Source organism: Penicillium taxi (assembly GCF_028828555.1).
Source record: "Penicillium taxi strain IBT 34144 chromosome Unknown utg000002l_segment0_segment0, whole genome shotgun sequence".
In the NCBI taxonomy this organism is placed as follows: domain Eukaryota; kingdom Fungi; phylum Ascomycota; class Eurotiomycetes; order Eurotiales; family Aspergillaceae; genus Penicillium; species Penicillium taxi.
The window spans coordinates 1,182,743-1,196,441 of NW_026643204.1; the positions used below are offsets into that span (position 1 = coordinate 1,182,743).

Sequence of the window (13,699 nt, forward strand, 5' to 3'; positions counted from 1 at the left end):
AGATATATGGATACCAGCTAAGTAGAAAAGGTTAATGAGTGGGCTGAAAGGCTCTATTTTAAACAAATTGTTATATAGAAAAAGAGACAGACACTTTTGTTTCCGCTGAACAGAAAACTCCAGATCATCAACACATCACTATAGCACCCAAGATAACATATAATAAAACACGGAAAGGCCTTGGAAGGGTTTTGGGAAGAAAATATACAAAGACAGTAAAACATCGCGATGCAAAGGAACTCTGGAGGCCTAAAAACTATGCAACAGGGGCAAGGACATCGAAAGCACCAGTACCAACAGTACCAACGCGTCCAACGACGATTCTAGCACTGGGACCCTTGAGATCTTCGGTGTCTCTCTCAAGAACAGCTTCCTTCAGGGCACCGACGGTGGTCTCGAAAGACATACGAGCAAATGCAGAAGTAGCGTCTTTTACCAGACCATTACGGCTGAAGGCCTTGAATCCACCAGACTGGGTCATAACATCGCCAATAAGATTCAAATGACGGTTGTCAACGGAGATACTGTGACCAGTGAAGACTGCATCCATTTCGCGGACGATGGTAGCACGCGCAGCTTCAACGCCGTAATAGTGGAGCATATCGTGAATGGAATTGGTATAAAGCGAATGCGGCTTGATAATGTCCTGATATTCGCGCATGGCGAGTAGATTGACACCATCGGTGATGATGTTTGCGGGTTCTCCCTTGATGTCATCCGCGTCAACGTAAACACAGTTTCCAATTTTGGGAAGTGACTGGATGACAGCGTCGTGGATTGCCCTTTCAACCAGGGGGAGAAGCAGAAGCTTGGGTGTCTCAATGTCGTATTGCAGCTGTATATTGCACGACTTGCCCTTCTTGGGATCGAACTTGAACTTGGTGATCTCCGCGTACTTGCTCTTGACATCCTGCTCACGCAATTTGCTTTCTTGAACAGTCTCATCGTCTGAATCATCTTCTGAGTCGTCACGGGCAGGTTTGGGTTTTTGGTTCACCTCCTCATCACCTTCATCCTCAGAAGAAGAGTCTTGTTGCATGATGATATCTTGTTCATCATCATCAGGACCTTCGTAGGATACCTGGTTGCTTCTGTTTTGATTTCCGCTAGCCCGCTTAGCATCATCCTCATCATCCTCATCGTCGTCGTCACCTGGCTGGTCCCCACGATCGGGGCCGCTTGGGGCCTCTGTTATTCTACCGACAGAGACGCCAATCTCGGGCTGAGCAGTTGAAGACTTTTTACCGCTCTTGTCCTCGTTGCGCTTTTTCAGCTCCATCTTAGTTAATTTCACCAGGCGAGGAATGAGCTTGTTTTGCAGGGCATTTTGCACATCCTGGACCTCGATAGCGTATTCCTTGCAGTACTCCTCAGGGGGGAAGAAGCCAATTTCAATATCATAGATCTTAGCCTTCGCATGACCGATACCCGAGCCAATCCGTTCCTTCACTTGGACCTTGTCGACAACCTCAGAGATACTGAGCTTGCTGATGGCCTTGGCGAAAGTCTCGGCATCCTTCTTAGATATCTCTTCGTTCAAAAGAAGTGTCATAGTTGGGGTCATGATCGATGCACTGGCTGTCATAACGATTTCACGCAGTCGGGGAATACCCAGTGTCACGTTCTTTGCAGAGTGACCAGCCAAGTGGAAAGTGTTCAGAGTCATCTGTGTGGACGGCTCTCCAACAGACTGACCAGCCATGATACCAACAGCTTCACCGGGCTCGATAATCGACTTCAGATACTTCATGTTCATTAAAGCATCAAATGTTTTCTTCGAAACAACTTGCTTGCCGACTCCTACAAATTCCTTCTTCTTGTCTTTGATCAGGTTGTCAGGGTTCTCGTCCTCATACTGTGAACGAAGACATTAGTTAATAATCCTGGATTAATTGATAATGGTAAAATTATCCATACCTTCTTTAATGCTTGAGCAAATGCCTCCGATGTACTACCCAAGTGGCCTCCAGGGTGGTAGCGAGACAAGACAGGATCCATAGGCTCGGCTTTAGCAGCTTTGCGAACCGATTTCATGGCACTCTTGTGCCAGGCGATCACATCATCCTTTGCCAAGCTTGTATAGTCCTCAGATTTGACTTGCTTTCCAACTGACTTGTGGTTCTCGGCAAGGAAGGAGAAATCATTGAGATGGACTTGTTTGGTGATGTCTAGACCGTCCTCTCCGTACAGGAATTGGACAATCGAACCATCAGCTGCCTCGCGGACGGAAGAGTCATATTCAGCTCTCAGGCCCTCCATACCCTTGATAAGACAACGTTGCAGATAACCAGAGCGAGAGGTCTTGACGGCGGTATCAATCAGACCTTCACGACCAGCCATTGCGTGGAAGTAGTATTCCTGAGGTTTGATACCAGTCAAGAAACGACCAGAAACAAATCCACCGGCCATGGGATGCGTGTCAAAGGCTCGGAAAGATGGCAATGTTTTACCGCTGATCATAACGGGTACACGACGACCCTCCAAGACCTGCTGACCAAGATTGCAGGAAATTAGATTGGCATTGACACCTGAACCTTTGGCTCCGGAGATTGTCATAGATTGCATTTGGTTCCATGGGAAGGGCTTAGCAAGGCCTTCGGGAAGACACGAGCTGGTAATATCGGAAGAAAGCTTTGCAGATCGGGCGTTAGAAACACTATCCAAGCCACCTTGCTTGCTGTCATCGCGAAGCACGTCTTCCAGACGGCGGTTCAGTTCAGCGTCTTGATCAGGCGCGGCGACTTGGTCGAGTGTGACATATTTCAAAGCAACCTCGCGGCCCATAGCGGCAGCAGTGCTTAGTTTCTCTTTGCGGATGCGGTCGCCTTCCTTGGTTAGGCGAAGATCATCGATACCACAAGTAAAAGCCCGCATATTCAAGACTCTTGTGAGGAGTCGACCGAGAATACTAAGAAGCTTTCCTGCAATAGTGTGTCCGTAGATCTCGTGAATTGCATCAATGAGACCTCCAGCGGTAGGACCAAGTTGCTTCTTATCGAGAATACCGCACAGGAACTCGCCATCCCGGAAGATGACCGTGTCCTCTTCGTTATTCTTATCTCCCCATCGGCTACCAGGAGTTGAAGACTTGCCCTTGAGGGTGAGACCGTGGCTCTCCGGGGGTTGAATGTTCTTGAGAATGGTCGTGATCACCTGCTTACCGGTCCACATGTACTTTGGCTTGACAATAGTAGGCTGCACCAGTTGGATGCGATCCCCAACGATATGAGAATCCTCCGGTCTCAGGCAGCTGTAGAGAAGTTGGTGGTAGTCCTCCTCATCAAAAAAGCTATCACGGCAGGTGAACCAGGTTCCCATGGAGATATGATCTTGAATCAAACCTCTCAAGGGCTTTCCGGATGTTGCAACCAGGTATTGGTGATCTGCGTCTGCCAGCATTCTGGCTTCTGCTTGAGCAAGCTCATTCTGAGGGAAGTGCATGTTCATCTCATCACCGTCGAAATCAGCATTGTAGGTGTTACAGTTGGCATAATGCATGCGAATAGTCCGCTCATTTGGAAGCACTCGAGCCTTGTGACCCATGATGGACGGTTTGTGAAGAGTGGGCTGACGATTCATGAGGACGTAATCACCGCTGGTAAGGTGGCGGTAAACCTTCTTGTTTCGATTGCCCTTCATACGCCAGTTGGAAGGAGCAAGCAGCTGATTTGCAAGTGCTGTGCGCTCATCGAGGCTCTTAAACTTCAAGTTGATGACTTGACCATTCTCATTTTCGATCGCAGAAGCACCAGGGTACTTGTCCGGGCCGTTGATCACAGCCTCCTTCAACTCCCAGAAGTTATGATTTGTGACAGGCTCCGGGAAAGTAAGCTTCTTGGCAAATACAAGCGGCACGCCAATTTCATTTGTTTCAATGTTGGGGTCTGGCGAAATGACACTGCGGGCAGCAAAGTTGACACGTTTACCCATCATGTTTTTCCGGAACAGTCCTTCTTTTTTCTCCAAAAGCTGCTTGATACCGTTGGGCAATGAAGCCACAGCAGAACCTGTGACGGCTGTCCGTTCCTTATCAATCAGACCGTTGACCTGATCCTGAAGCAAAACAATGGCCTGAAGGAGGTCACTGTAGTTGCGTGCCCGCAGCATGGTCTTTTCCTCCTCATTTTGTATTTCCTTGCTAATCTGGTTGATGGTATCGCACTGCTTCAGAACTGAAGTGAACGGGGTGTTTTGTTGTGCTTCCATGATCTCGCCGGGACCTTGGGGGGCCGCAGGGCGATATTTGTTCGGTGGTACCAGAAGGCTCCTGATGAAGAACATGTCTGCGCTGACGACTTTGACACTCTTCGGAACAGGTCGGGAGTTGTAAACAAGCTGCAAAACCTCGCCATCCTTTTGGAAAAGAAGCCGCAGGGCACTGTAAACCTCGGAGGAGGTCAAAAATTCCTGGGTCTCCCCGGACGCGGTTGTTTCTTTCGTGACCGCTGCCGCTCCACGAAGGATTTCTTCCTCGGCACCATTAATCTCAGAAGTTCCGTTCGCTTTCAGCTCTGCTTTCCTTTCTTGGTCAAGGAGGACAAGAGAGTTTGGTGCCTGGAAACCAGCTTGCACCATCGCCACCTTAGACTTTTCGGGAAGTGCCTTTCGGAAAATCTTGTTGTAACGGTCTTTTCGGTATCCCGGAGTAATACTAATGTACTATGTTAGTTTATAAAAGGAGACTATGAGGGACCCTTAGCTACTTACCCACTGCAGCTAGCGCATTTGCGCATGCCATTGATGTCCTTCAGGAAGGTCTTTACCAAGGCTCGTCTATGTTCTGCGGCAATGGGATTCTTTGCACCAGCCATGAGACCATCCAGTCTGCCATCTTTCTTGGCCTCCTTGATGGATCGGTTGACGAAGGCAATTCGCTTTTCCATTACGGTCTCGTCGTCATCTTCATCATCAGCAGAATCGTCACTGTTGGCCTTACTCTTACTAGACTTTGACTTGGAGCCAGTAAAAGATCCTATGGTTTCGATAACAGCCACTTGATCAATCAATCCATATTGCAAGAGGCGCAACTTGCAGATGTATAGGTTGACCACAGCGCGAGGCATTTGCAGACGATGACAATACATGCACTGTGCCCGGAGAAGACGGTAAATGTGATCGAAGAAAGTAACATTGTAAACGGGTACAGGGAGCTCAATATGACCGGAGTGACCGGTGCATGACCAAGAGTTCAGCCGGCATGTAGTACACCTGAAAGCAACAAATTCAACACGATTAGATACAGAAACGAGAAGCTGAAGGAGAAGGAGAGAACTCACACATGGTCTCCCCATGCGCCCATAGCAGGGTCATAGAGACCACCGGGAACTGGGTTGTTAAAAGAATCTAAAGTCGGCGTATTCTGAATCCTTTTCACCGACAACTTTTTAATCTCTTCGTCAGAATACACAGTAAAGTCAACAGCAGCAATGCTCGAGGCAACTGGGCGAGTAAATGTCGCCATTTTGACCTGGAGCTCTGAGAGCAACAGAAACTCCGGCAGTGCAAAATTGAGGGCCTCGAAGGTTAGATATCTAGAAAGACTTGATGCGGCAGGAAACTTTGGAGAACTTTTTTTTTCTGCCAGTACTCACCGCTTACTGACTTTGGTAAACGCGACCAATTCTCTGACACCTTCCATTCAACCATCCATGGCGAATTACCCCTTCACGAAAGTGCGTGAGCTCAAAGCTGAGCTAACGCGCTGTATGATTCTTCCCCTAACTAGTCTTCGCCTCAAGGATCACTTCATTGAAAAGCTTGTTGCTAACGATAATAAGATGCGTGAGGTGGCATTATTAGCACCACTATTTTGAACTTACTAGTTCAGTGCCGCATCAGTATAAGATCCTTCGTGGCCAAAAGGGCCCCTATGTAGATGAGTTGTTCCCCGTCATGCCGGCCCTTTTCCTTCCTCTGACCGAACCATCGATCCGCCATCCCCGAAGCTCTTCACTCTTTACCGGGCCATTGCGCTCATTCTCAAGTTGAGCGGTGCTGGTGAATATATCGAGAAGATTCTCCGCAATATTGACCATGTGAAAATCCCTCTATTACCCCAACACTCTCACAGCCCCAATTTGAACATTTCTCCCCTCCCTTTGAGCTGAGCATTTTATTACTAGAAACACCTTCTGCCTTGCCTTCAACCATTAATGCCCTTTCAATACTTTTTCTCTAGTCTGCGCTACTTTTCTAGCATACTTAGACGAGAGTTATGTGTGCCATTCTTTAATTACGCGAATAATAGTTAATGGAGGGACTCGAGTTTTCCTATATCACGAATGGTCGCTCGTATCCTCCTCCACGTTCTTAGCATACTGTTCTGCTTCCTCTGTAATCAGTCTCCAAGAGCCAACATCCTCTATTACAAGAGTTCTGTGTTTATATTTAATAGCGTTTCATTCTCCTGTTCACGACCAGAAATGGAGAAATACTGTCTGCAGAAGAGACTACCGGGTCTACAGGGCCATTACATAGCATGTCCATCAATCAAATAGTGGGGCTACGTCAGTTACCATTTCTAGGTATAATCAACACTAAACCCTTTTAAGAGAAGGAATATACTTACGTAATTATTTTTCGGTACAACACGAGTTGTTGCGACACAATCACTACACCTCCAACACCCCTCCTCTCTTTCCCACGTCTTCATCCTTTTGGACTTCTTTTATTATCTCCCCATTTCACCTTCAATTTTCTTGGTATTATCTTCAATTAGTTTGTGCAACCAAAGAGTCGTTGCAACAGACCATCTGAACCACTTCACCTTCAACACTCTTCTTCCTCACCTCTCGATCCTCTCCCACTTCTTTCATCGTTCTATTCACTTTATTGAATTTCAACCAGTTTGCGCGTTCATTAAAAGCCTGCCTTCGGGTAGCGCACCCTCAGCTATGGCGGACAATAAGCTCAAGAGAACCCACGGCGAGGATGACGACAGCAACGCTCACAAAAAAAATCGGTTGGATCATGGCTCCCCTGCGCCGTCGACAACCACACAAGCACCCCCTCCAGTCGACATTCAGAAGATGATTGCCGACGCACAGGCAAGAGCTAAAGCTCTTGCTGCTCAGGCCGGCCTCAAATCCACGTCTGCTGCTTCAGGACCAGCTCCTGCAGCACCACGCAAGTCTAAATTGGAGGAAATGAAAGCGCGAATTGCAGCAGCCACCAACGCGAACCGCAGTGAAGCCACCCATAAAACCCCAGTATTCGACGAAAGTCTGTCTAAGGCTCGTGGCGGTCTCGAAGTCGGCCTTCATCCGGCGCTACTCCCCGATGCTCCTGCTATCAGCCAAGAAACTCAACTTGAAAAGGATCCCAAAAAGAATCCTTACCTTGCGCATCTTTTGGATCAGAGTGATATCGAGCCTGTTAAATTGAACTCCCGTAGTGCGCGGCCTCTCAAGTTTGTCGAACATGGCAAATACATAGAGCAAGGTGCAAATTTGCGTCGATTGGGACAGTTGGAAAAGATGAAGCAGAGAATTGAAGCGGAAGCGCGTGAGGCCGAACTTCAACGGAGCATGGAACCAGATCTACTTATCTCCGAACCACCAGATTTTGAGTGGTGGGATGAATTGTTGATCAGTGGTGACGATTATTCTGGTATTGATGATCCAAGAACTCTCAAAATTGATGGAGCCGACAGCATTATCACCCCCTATGTTCAACATCCCGTTCTCGTCGATTCTCCGAAGTTGAAGCTCGCACCTGTGGTGAAACCCCTGTACCTTACGAAGAAGGAACAGGCTAAGCTTCGTCGGCAGCAACGTTTAAAATTGCTGAAAGAAGAGCAAGTCAAGATGACGCTGGGTCTTGTGCCCAAACCCGGCCCAAAAATCAAGTTGAATAACCTGATGAGTGTTCTTGGAAATAAAGCTGTCGCGGATCCCACGGCTATGGAAGCCGAAGTTCTCCAGGGCATTAAGGATCGCCGTGACAAACACGAGGCTACGAATGCAGAGCGCTCATTGACCAAGGAGCAACGACAGACGAAGCTCGCAGCACAACAGGAAAAAGATGCTAAACTTGGTCTATTTATGAACGTTTATAGAATCGACACCCTCGCTAGTGGCAAGCATCGCTTCCTAATCTCGAAAAACGCGCAACAGAATGTCTTGACAGGTATTTGCCTTTTAAACCCGAAGTGCAATCTGGTGATTGTCGAAGGCGGTGCTCACTCAATGCGCAATTTTCAAAAACTGATGCTCAATCGAGTTAAGTGGAAGATTAACGAGGGTGTCAAAGCCGGGTTCGCAAATGACCAGAAGGAAGGACGCGAAGACCCGCCATGGCTGAACCCACTTGATGAGTCTGGCAGTCCAAAAGACTTCAGTCACAACACTTGCACCCTTCTCTTTGAGGGCCCAATCAAAGCCCGCCAGTACAGATTATGGCTGAGCAGTAAAATCTGCGAGACTGATGTTGAGGCCAAAAATTCACTGAGTCGGTTTAAATTGGATAATTTCTGGGCCATGGCAACCAACCAGCCAGCCGAAGAATTTGATGTGCAGACTTAGAGCTGAGAAAAGCTCGTTCAAGACTGTACCTTGGTATGGCTTAGGGACTGTCAGTGATGAAAAAAGTTTCAGGTAGATCTACTTCTCAATGCCCTCATTTTCCCAAACTTGGTTTCCAGTTCCGAATTTCTATCGACATCATAGCCTTCTCTTTGCATACGTCTCGACTGGCAGTATTTTCGAAAATTTTGCCAACGCAACTCGGTGATTTCGAGTCGCCTCCTATTATGTGTATCATCACCCCAATATGAGACCTCTTTGAAGGTTAACTATTATCCTACAGTTTTAATCGAAGAGCCACCAGGTCTTTTCTGGCAAAGCCAAAAATAAAATAAAAATTGTACATAATCTGTTGTACTCTATGTTTAGTGTAGTCATCCAAGACATCGATAACATTTAAAGTCTTGACAAGAATGATACGTAGGTAATGACCTCGAATACACTTCAGATGTTATGGTCTCAACTGCTAGCATACTACAGGACGTTCATTGGATCCAAATCGATTCTTAACATAATACTATCAAGAGCCTTCGAAGTTTCATCCAGCGAAATATCGGAATGCTCAATTTGTCTTAGTTGAACTGATGCTGAAAACCAAATAAGACTGTCGTAAAGCTTTTATATCCCCTATAGAAAACTCCGATCCCGATGCAAAATTTTGGTGCAAAAGCTCCTGTTGACTAAAGTTCTAAAGCTGAAATTTAAGAAGGTGGAGGCCCCTGGTTTCCATTGCTCAAGCTCCGTAGAAGATCCAGCTGGGCTTTAACCTGGTCGAACTGTTGCTGTTGAAGAGGTTGCAAAGGTTGCGATTGTCCAGGTTGCTGCTGCTGCTGTTGTTGTTGTAGTGCAGCCAGGAAAAGAGGGTTGATATGAGCACCCGTTGGAATGGGCTGGAATGGCTGCACAAACCCTTGCTGAAAGGGAAATTGAAATGGGAATTGTCCCTGGGGATACTGCATCTGCTGCTGCGGCGCAAACTGCTGGTAACCAGCAAAATTCTGAGGCATAGCCTGATCGGGCTGTTGTTGCTGTCCTTGCATCCAAGGATGCTGAGAGTATTCTGCAGGCTGGGGTTGAGGAGCCGCGGCTGGCTGTCCATATGATGAGTTGCCTCCTTGTTGAGGGTGAGATCGACGCTCCTGGTCTCGCTCCCATGCCCCTCCTCGTCCACCGCTTCCTCTACCGCGTCCACCTCGGCCACGATCAGAACCCCGACCACGACCTCTTCCACCACGGAAGCTGGGAGTCCGGTCAGACCCTTCAACTGGTGCCTCGCGCACGCCCATCATCTCATGGAGATTAGTCGGGCGTGAAAGAGGCGTGTATCCATCCTGTCCAGCTTCCTCATCGTAGTTGAGTTCATTGTGGCCAAGCTTGGAGGGTCCGGCGGGTCCTCGCTTTTTCAAGGCACCGTCTTTAGCTTCTTTTCTTTCCTGTCGCTTCTGCTTCAACTTCTTTCTGTAGTCAGCCTCAGCTTCATCATCAGAGAATTCGATTTCGTCTTCAGCAACTTCCTCGTCATGGAAGTTTGAGGCATCGCTTCCCTTAAGACCCTTCAGCGGCTGAGTAAAGACAAATGTAGAGTGCTTCACAACGTAGTAAACAGGTAGGTCTTTAACCACACCCTTCTCCTGAGCCTCTTCAGCGGTCGCATACATGAGTGTATACAATGGATTCTCTACTCGTCCAAGAGTCTCCGCCACAACACCCAGGAGCTGGCGCTCCGCAGTACAGAGTAAAGAGCCAGACTCGAGAACCTGATATTCACCCGAGGTATTCGCCTCGATAAGAACCGCATTATCAATGGCCGCTTGAACCTTTCCCAGGTATACGACTTCCATTTCAGGTGTTATTTTGACGTCTGGGATTGGCAAAACCTCGTCAACCTCGTGAGCTGAACGAATTTGTCCGCCAGTTTTGCCCTTGCTGTCACCTTCGTCGTCAGAGCCAGCTTCAGCCATCATGAGAATACGTGCCTGCTCCTCAGGGCTGAGAATTGGGTAATCTTCATCGTCACTGTCATCTGAATCGGATGAACTCGAGCTGTCGGAAGATGATTCGTAGGGAGAGGAGTCAACCTCCCATTCTGGGTGTTCTTCTTCCTTGATTTCAACGCCATCTTGTTCAGCCGGTACTCCGTCTGCAACTTTCACATTTTTAGCCTCGGTAGTGTTCTGATCGATCTCCATTGCTTCGCCTTGCTCAGTGCCGCGTTCTTGCTTGATTGTCGTCTCGCTCAGCTGTTGCGTAACCGCTTCTCCCAGGTCCTCCATCTTTATTTCTGTACCAGTTTCCTTCATCTTGAGATCTGTGCCATGTTCCTCATTGGAAACTATCGCGTCCGGTTCTTGCTTAATTGTAGTGGTTTGCGCTGGCTGCTCTCTCGCATATTGGTCGTTTGGGCCGACAAGACCGAGTCCTGGGATTATCGGGGCCATTTTCGAAGAGACAGCCGGTTGTGTTGCAGGTAAAGAAGTTTGAGTGCCTGTTATGGGAGTTCCAGGGTTTACAGGAGTATTATAGAAATCACTACCATCATCTGGAGTGTTTGCGACGGGGTCGGTCATGAAGGGCGATGTCGAGGAATCTCTATTGCCTGAAACGGTAGGATCTTTTGTAATAAATTGTTTGTCAATCGTCGAAGAAGGAAAAGACTAAACCAGAAAAAAGAGAGAGGTTATGTTGTAATTAAAAAAAAAAATGAACGGGATCTTTTTTTTTTTTTTCAGATCTGCCGCGGCGGTCAAGCTCGTTATCGTTATCGCTATCGCCATAGCGCCACAACTTTGATCTTGCCAACACGCAGTATGGCAGACAAGGCGGAGACTGAGTACACTCCTCGTACTCCTCCCTCTAAGGCACAGTATGCTTGTCCTGTGATGTTTATAGTTACCAATTGAAGCTAAAAAGATTAAATTTCTCTAGACCTTCGCCTTTCTTCGTCCCTCTGAACATCATTCTATACTTATGTCTCATATCAAATGGACTCGCTGCACTATATGCTCCCATTCAAGATTGTGACGAGGTCTTTAACTTCTGGGAGCCCGCGCATTATCTTCAGCATGGTTATGGACTGCAGACATGGGAGTACTCCCCAGTCTACTCTATCCGGAGCTGGCTGTACGTGTCGCTTCACGCTGCAGTGGGAAAGCTAGCATCAACATTTCTTGAGAGCAAGAGTGCTCAATTCTATGTGATCCGTCTATTCCTTGCGTTCTTCTGTGCAGCATGCCAAACACGTCTATATTCTGCCATATGCCGATCTCTCAATCCTCGGATCGGTGTCTTGTTCATCACGATTGTCATCTTCAGCCCTGGTACATTCCATGCTGCTACTGGATTTTTACCCTCCACATTTACCATGTGTACCTCTATGCTTGGCTTGGCTGCTTTTTTGAACATAAAAGGTGGACCGAAAACAGCTCAGGGAATCATGTGGTTCGGTCTGGGTGCAATTGTTGGCTGGCCATTCGCTGGTGCTCTCATCCTACCTCTTCTGGTTGAGGAAATCATCATTGGTTGTATTTCAAGATCCTTGGGATCTGTCTTGTATGCTATCTTTGATGGTGGTATGAGATGTCTCTATATCATGGTAAGTCAAGAAAATTTGACAAATGAGTAACATTTGGCTGAAACAAGTCACAGATCCTTGAAGTGGCCATCGACTACGCCTTCTTCCGTCAGGTCGTTCTGGTACCCTGGAATATTGTCGCCTACAATATCTTCGGTGGTGAAGGTAAAGGCCCCGATATTTTCGGCACTGAACCCTGGACTTTCTACATTCGAAACCTACTCTTGAACTTCAACATCTGGTTCGTCCTAGCGCTCTTGTCGGCGCCACTTCTTCTCATCCAAGTGCTCTTTCACCTCAAGTCTACTTCCATACAAAGGTTCGGGCGGTCTATCGCATTGGTCGCGCCTTTCTATATGTGGCTTGGAATATTTACCCTTCAGCCTCACAAGGAAGAACGGTTTATGTATCCAGCCTATCCCTTCCTGGCCCTCAACGCCGCTCTTTCATGTCACCTTATCCTTGCCTACCTTGGATCTAGCTATTCAAATCGCACAGTCAGCCGTATTCCGGTAGATATCAGGTTAATCGCGGTTGTGTCAATCATCCTGGCAGCTGTCCATGCCGGTATGCTGCGCAGCTTTGGAATGATTACAGCTTACAATGCCCCCTTGAATGTTCTCCAGCCATTGCAGCAGGTGAATGTGTCGCAGACAGGAACCTCTGTCTGTCTTGGCAAAGAATGGTATCGATTCCCTTCATCATACTTCTTGCCACACAATATGCACGCCAAATTTATCAGGAGCGAGTTCCGAGGTCTCCTTCCAGGCGAGTTTCCAGATGCGCCAAGCTATCTGGACCGCTTAGAGGGTGCTTCACAGATCCCATCTGGTATGAACGATCTCAATATTGAAGATCCCACCAAATATGTAAGCAAATACCACCCGTCTTTGGCTTTTTTACCATTCTCATTTGAAAATACAGATTGATGTTTCAGAGTGCGCTTTCTTGGTCGACTCTTATTTCCCAGGCCGCGAGGCAACTGAGCTCGAACCTCACTACATCCTGGACGATTCGCAATGGGAAACCCTCCAGTGCGCAAGCTTCTTAGATGCAACCCAGACCAGTTTAATAGGACGCCTAATATGGGTCCCCGGTCTTTCCTTTATTCCTGATTCCCTGCAGCGAAAATGGGGCCAGTACTGCCTTCTCCAGCGGCGAGCAAACGACAAAATTGTACAATAGTGTTAGTTCTTCGCCAAATATGACTACTCCCTAGGTATCATTACAGATATCTCTGGTAGTTCATTTCCATTAATTTACACTATCTCATGGTTACCTTCTAGTCCTTCGGGGAAAGAACAACGTCTGTTTATTGAATTTGCCCAAGGAATGCTTCAGTCGGAACCAGAAAAACGAGCAACTGCATGGGACTTCTCCAAGATCATTGGCTTTCTTCTTGGGGGCATGGACAACAAGTTTCAATTTAGAAATTGCTCACTACAAAATCTGCGTGTATGAACTGCAAGGGCTGGAAAACTGGTTGCTGGAAATTCATCAGTGAGTCTGTTGCTGAGTCAGGCAATGTCACTATATCTTGTATAGTTGGGAGATTATTTTTGGTATTTAACCGAGCAATGCATATCCGGGACTTTGGGATCCGTTG

At 47.4% G+C, this 13,699-nt stretch overlaps 4 protein-coding genes across 4 annotated transcripts; 2 read left to right on the top strand and 2 right to left on the bottom strand.

Annotated features, from left to right (window-relative positions):
* Positions 1-256: 256 nt before the first annotated feature.
* On the bottom strand, positions 257-5,461 carry N7495_002368 (DNA-directed RNA polymerase I core subunit RPA190; the record flags this gene model as incomplete). The annotated part of the gene is made up of 4 exons (XM_057205037.1): positions 257-1,855; positions 1,918-4,651; positions 4,708-5,208; positions 5,277-5,461. The coding sequence occupies 4 exons, from the start codon at positions 5,459-5,461 to the stop codon at positions 257-259; spliced, it is 5,019 nt and encodes a 1,672-aa protein (XP_057065644.1).
* A 1,432-nt stretch (positions 5,462-6,893) lies between these two features.
* On the top strand, positions 6,894-8,522 carry N7495_002369 (U4/U6-U5 snRNP complex subunit PRP3; the record flags this gene model as incomplete). The annotated part of the gene is made up of 1 exon (XM_057205038.1): positions 6,894-8,522. One exon carries the CDS (start codon positions 6,894-6,896, stop codon positions 8,520-8,522), a length of 1,629 nt encoding a protein of 542 aa, XP_057065645.1.
* Positions 8,523-9,223: 701 nt separating this feature from the next.
* N7495_002370 (RNA-binding snoRNP assembly protein NAF1) lies at positions 9,224-11,089 on the bottom strand (the record flags this gene model as incomplete). The annotated part of the gene is made up of 1 exon (XM_057205039.1): positions 9,224-11,089. The coding sequence occupies one exon, from the start codon at positions 11,087-11,089 to the stop codon at positions 9,224-9,226; it is 1,866 nt and encodes a 621-aa protein (XP_057065646.1).
* Positions 11,090-11,329: 240 nt separating this feature from the next.
* Positions 11,330-13,278, top strand: N7495_002371 (dolichyl-P-Man:Man(6)GlcNAc(2)-PP-dolichol alpha-1,2-mannosyltransferase; the record flags this gene model as incomplete). Its single annotated transcript, XM_057205040.1, has 4 exons — positions 11,330-11,385; positions 11,448-12,114; positions 12,168-12,962; positions 13,018-13,278. The coding sequence occupies 4 exons, from the start codon at positions 11,330-11,332 to the stop codon at positions 13,276-13,278; spliced, it is 1,779 nt and encodes a 592-aa protein (XP_057065647.1).
* Positions 13,279-13,699: the final 421 nt, after the last annotated feature.